The sequence below is a fragment of the Pleurodeles waltl genome, chromosome 5, assembly GCF_031143425.1.
Source record: "Pleurodeles waltl isolate 20211129_DDA chromosome 5, aPleWal1.hap1.20221129, whole genome shotgun sequence".
Classification (NCBI taxonomy): Eukaryota; Metazoa; Chordata; class Amphibia; order Caudata; family Salamandridae; genus Pleurodeles; species Pleurodeles waltl.
In genome coordinates, this window is record NC_090444.1 from 593,009,035 (window position 1) to 593,015,034 (window position 6,000).

Sequence of the window (6,000 nt, forward strand, 5' to 3'; positions counted from 1 at the left end):
CGGTGTTGGGAGCCCCCTCTGCCTCCTCTGTCCAAGTTGAGGCCCCCAGGTCTCTTCTGGGTCCAGCCAGCGCCATTTTGAGGCAAAATGCGACCTTGCTTGAACCAAGGTTTGTTGGACGAATCCAGCACCGCAAACTGCCTGCATCCAACATCTCGATGTGGGACATCTCCTGCACCACACAGGAACCCTCTGCCATTTTCTTTGGTGCTCTTCTGCAGACTTCTTCTAACCGGAGAATCGTCTTTTACACCATCTTCTAGGTTGGCAGGGTCTCCTGTTCCTTCCTGGAATCTTCTGAGACTTCTGGACTTGGTCTCCTCTCTTCACAGGTCTTCAGGTCCAGGAATCCACCATTTGCTGCTTGCAGTCTTGCCTGGTCCTTGCAATAACTCTTATCACGACTTGTAGTGTGTCCTGAGGAAACTTGCAGTACTTTACTCCTACTTTCATGGGCTTTGGGGCGGGGTATTTTACTTACGTTTGGTGTTTTCTTACACTCCCAGTGCCCCTCTACACACTACACTTGCCTAGGGGGTAATTCGTGATTCGCATTCCACTTTCTTAGTATATGGTTTGTGTTGCCCCTAGTCCTATTGCATTCTATTGTATTTTCTACTGTTTGCACTATTCTGTGACTATTTACTTACCTGATTTTGGTCTCTAGTGTACATATTGTGTATAATACTTACCTTCAGAAGGAGTATTGCCTCTAAGATATTTTTGGCCTTGTGTCACTAAAATAAAGTACCTTTATTTTTGGTAACACTGAGTATTGTCTTTTATGGTGTATAAGTACTGTCTAACTATAGTGGTATTGCAGAAGCTTTGCATGTCTCCTAGTTCAGCCTAAACTGCTCTACTACAGCTACCTCTAAACAGCATAAGCTGCTAGAACACTGACTACATTTCATTAATAAGGGATAACTGGAACTGGTGTAAAGTGTAAGTACCTAGGGTACCCACTACAAACCAGGCCAGCCTCCTACATTCACCAACTGAAGTTTTCTGGTATACTTTGAGCAGATTACTGAGTTTGTGGAGAATCAAAAAGTACCTATGGAAATATGTGCCCATTTCCATGAGTGCCCCTGCTGCTCTACACTTATCCCTGTGGACGGCCTGCAAGAGTATGAGTGGAATACGTGCATATAAGCATGTCCAACAAAATATATTTTATATTGGTGAAATAACATTTATATCCCAATGAAATATGAGTTTAGATGAGTACCTGTAAAACATTAGATCATTATTTGGGATGGGTGACTAGCCCCCTCAAGGAATAATCATAACATGTGCAAGGGTGAACCCTCAAAGTCAGTAACTTAACCTAAGGTCCACTCCATGGTTGCTGTCACAAAGAGCAGAGTCTTAACTTAGGATAATGTGTGAAATATTTATGCTGTAACAAAATAGTAATAAAGTCAAAATGGAAAACAATAAAAAAAAATCAAAATCAAATTAGGGAAATAGAGTAAAATGTAACAAAGAAGTTGATACCAAAATGCCAAAGATCCAATAGGATGAGACAAACATATATTTTTTAAAAATGTTTTAAATAGGAATAGCACCAGGAAGTGCAAAGTGCCGATGATAGTCAATGGTCGCAGGAAACCGGGAACGATGCATAATTTGCAGATGGCCGCTATGGTGCACAGGTGGCATACAAAAACCAGGTTCATAACTGGTCAAAAATTTTACCTCCTGACTTAGTCTTTCAAGACTCAATTAACCACAGGAATACACTTCTATTACCACCCAGGCCATCATGGAAGCCACTTAGTGTGTTAGACAGAGGCCAACAGAAGGGTCCATTCCAGGTCTAGTTGCCAGTGGTTAGCTAGGCAGGTGCAGGAAATGCCTCTTGTAGCTTGCTGAATCCCTCTAGTCACACAGGTCAGCCAACAGAGCAACTTCTTTGTCCTGGGTACAAGGGGAAATAGGTCCAGTCATTCAGGGCTCCTCTTAGATCACAAACAATAGGCCCAGTACTCTTCTGTTCTTCCTCAGGTCCAGAAAGTGTTTTCCAGTGGGTGCCTGCCTGGAGATGGCACTTTTATGCTTGGCAGGAAATAGTGGGTGGGAATGACTTCTGGGTACACCCTAACCCTTTGGGTAAAAGTTCCTCAGGCAAACTCTACCAACTTTGGGAATTTCCAAATGGCAAAAGTCTTTGGCCACATTAAACTTTGGGAGCATGTGTGGGGAGTGTACTATGGTACTCCTAGTTTCTTTCCACACCTAACACTAAAATCCTGTTTGAAGCAGCTACTGTACCTAGAGTAAACCCACAGAAAGTCCGGTAAGATTAGTCAGGGTATCTCAACCTGTGCCCTTCCTTTCAAGTGCATCCCATGTGTTTTATGTACAACCCAGAGACAGCAGTCTGATAAGACAAAGCAGGGTTCTTCAGCAACCAAACATTGGATACACAATGAAAACACAAATATTGCATTGGCATAGTGTTTGCTCATTTTCAAATGTTACATGTGGCTCAGCAGAACTCCCAAGCAAAAGTTGACACTGTGCTTTGAAAAGGAGACCCAGTGAGGTTCAGGGGAGTCATCGCTGACCATTCAGGTCAGCCTATTGGTTGCTCCTGTGAAGCACTTCACACCTGTTTAAGTGCTAAAGAAGTTGGAAAGGAAATGCAATTTAGCCTCCAGGAACTTCAGAGACGGAAAACATAACCTTTGGAAATGTACTTTTCCTCAATATTAATTAAAAGTCTGACTTCACCATTGAAGTGGATATTTAATAACCCTTAAAAATAGTTGTGCAATTATGTTTGGAGCAAGTCTAATTCCGGAGATGTGGTATTAGAATTTTAATCTGTTCTCTGGTTTTCTGTATACAACAGCCACCCCTGTCACAATAAAAAATAGTTTGTGGGTACTGGTTACTCTAATGACATGGTAACATTTCATTCCTACATGTCCTACTTTAAAAAAACATGCACTCACACAGGGGTTATTAATATTTAAAGGGGAGATTTTGACCTGTCCAAAGAATTTATTGAGATAGGTCAAGGCTACAATGATACGCCTAAAGTCATGTTTGTACTGCCACTGTAGTGGATAGAACAATAGTTACACTAGTCCACTGATGATATTTAACTTCCAGGCTTGCTGTACTTTGTACCATGCATTAGGGATTTACAGGCAAGTTAAATCTACCAGTTAGTAGCATTCCAATTCAACTATGTTTAGAAGGGGAGCACAGGCAATTTACTGCTGGTTAGCTGTGGTAAAATGTAAAGAGTTCTAAAGTCAGCAAAAATATAGGGTCCAGCAGAAGGTGAAAAATCTGGAGTGACAGCGCTGAAAAGGTACCCTTTACCCAATAACCTTTGCCACTTCATTAACTCATGCACTAAAACATATCTGTGGAATATACTGCCATATATTTACATGCATAAATAATGTAGAAAAACATTAGAAATGCATGTCAATATACACAAAGTAATTATTCTATGGGGTTTCATCACAACAGCCCTCCAATCCCTGTCTTACTACTTCAGAAACTCCTCCATATTTCAGAATATTCTTGGTTGTAGGTTCCATCAGCAGATCTAAATGTCCAGAGAACCTGATTCCCTGAATCAGGACTATATATTTGTTTAATTCCAGGTGGATTTTTGTGCACCTAAGTAGGAATGAGATGTGCAAAAATAGTTGAGAATTGGAACTGTGGCATGCAAAGAAATATTGCTACATTCAGCCTCTGTTTACTGTACATAGAAGAACTGCTCCAATGTGTATTAAGACCCATTGACTTTGAGATTGGCCTGAAAAACACAGAAGCCTGAGGTCAAATCATTCATTCATCAGTGATCTGCCTTGCAGTTTAAAAAGTGCCAGTCTTACATACACACACTCACCCTACTGAAAACTTTTTTTCACAAATTTACATTCATTACTATTCAAAATTATTTCAGAGTAGTTTTTTATCAAAATCAGATTCTGCACGAATAGGAATTAGTAATACAAATCAAAATTGTAGCCACTTAAATGTTACAAGGAATTGTGTCAATAGACTCATAGTCCATATGTTTTTTAAGTCATGCCCAAAAGATGGACTATCTGTGTAGAATTTAACCACATTCTTCATCATTAAAGGCTTTTGTACTAAAATATGATATATGTTAAAATATGGAAATTTCAGCCTATGTTGGCAGAGGGCGTACATATAATAAAATGTAGATGGCTACCCATTAGACATAAAATTGCACCTTTGAAGCTCCTGACCCTTGTGGACAGTGGATTCCCCGGAGGTAGCGGCAGCATGATTTTTGACCAATGTTATGTATTTGATATATTATTTCATTGTGCTAAAGTGTTTTATTTGAGAATGCAACCAATCCGTTTTGTTTTATTTAAACAGGTGGTGGACATAGTAGTATGAAAAACACAGATGGACATGCTTTGGCTTGCAAGGAACAAAGAGCAGCCTACAAAATTGCACCAGAACAAGTGGATGTTTTCCGGAGTTCTGAGACGCAAATGCCTACCTTAAGAAAATTGTGCTCTGAAATCAAAAATGAAGTGGAAGAAGAGAAAACTGTTGAGTGTGAACTTGGGTCTCGAAAAGCAACCAGTGGCATTTTTTGCCAGGAGTTTTCCAAAGCCATTCTGACACAAGAAAATAATAAATGTGAGAGTCATTTAAGGAATACACATCTTACCTATCAGCAAGATATCCAGCCTCATTGGTTAAGACCTGAGGTTGGAAAAGGTTCAGTGGAGAGGACAGATATGATTATACATGAGAGAAGAAAGGGAGAGATGTCGTATTTATGCACCAAATGTGGAAAAAAATTTACACGAAGGGAAAATCTAATGATACACCAGAAATTGCATATGGGACTTGTAAAAGAGAAACGATATAAGTGCTCCGAATGTGAGAAAAGCTTTAGTCATAAAGGAAATTTTATGATGCATCAAAGAACACATGCAGGAGAGAAACCATATCAATGCACTCAATGTGAGAAAAGGTTCAATCGAAAGGGAAATCTTATTAGACACTATAGAACACATACAGGAGAAAAGCCATACAAATGCACTTACTGTGAGAAGAGCTTCAGTCAAAAAAGAAATGTTATTGCACATCAGACAACACATATATGTAATGAGCAGGACCAGAGTGCATGTTGAAATGATGAAATAATGTAAATGCAATTCTTGTTGCAGAACAATTGACCTAATGGTTCCTGCCTGAAACATCAGTTTAATTCCTACCGTTCGGCATAACTGCCTTTGAGACTTTGAACCAAGTAAGGCATTATTTATATCATGGAAGTGATGAAAACATGAACCTGAAGAAACTTCCCATTGTAAATCTGTGATGATTTGTCTTTGCCCTAAAATGATTGAGGGGTGGGTAAGTCTGCAGAGTTTCAATTCACCAGATGTCAAATACCGAGCAGGGACAGCCATAAAACAACATAAGTGAACCCAATAGTGAAAATAAAATGATGGAATCTGCATATGGATACATTAAAAAATATAACAAAGAATAGCAAATATGTCTGGTCTGGACAGGATGTTGTGAATGTTAATATTTTGTAATTTTTTTAAAATGTCACAGGAATAAACAGAAGAAAAAAATCAAAACATGGCAGCCATGTGACTATGATAAAAACGTTTACAATTAAAAACAATTAATTGTTCTATAAAATTCTCATATTATAACCGGCGCCCTTCCTTGCTGATGGATGCACATAGAACAGGTATAAAACATTTTTAAATCTAATGCACATCATAGGAAAATAATATTGATACCAATACATTTAAAATGCACTGTAGACTTTAGAGATACAGTGGAGAGAGAAAATGCATTAGTAACTAGAGTATTGCCCCATCAGCCCTGGCACTGAAGTGTACTTCTGTTTAGACAGATGTGCATCTGATCAGGCAAACTGCAGTTCATTCACAGCGCAAGAGAGCTACTGGGTAACCTGGCCTGACCTATTTCAACATAGGCTTGGCCATGGTGAACAGA

General features: G+C 39.2%; 1 protein-coding gene across 2 annotated transcripts in view; it reads left to right on the forward strand.

The window, feature by feature from the left end:
* Window positions 1-5,798, forward strand: part of LOC138295844 (zinc finger protein 544-like) — a 374,158-nt gene extending 368,360 nt beyond the window's left edge. The window contains exon 10 of one of the 2 annotated variants that reach the window (XM_069234415.1): window positions 4,384-5,798. In XM_069234415.1, coding sequence (XP_069090516.1) covers window positions 4,384-5,153 — 770 coding nt within the window. In that variant the 3' untranslated portion in view covers window positions 5,154-5,798. The remainder of the gene's footprint in view (window positions 1-4,383) is intronic. The other variant, XM_069234420.1, reaches the window with a different exon arrangement.
* The last annotated feature ends 202 nt before the right edge of the window (window positions 5,799-6,000 follow it).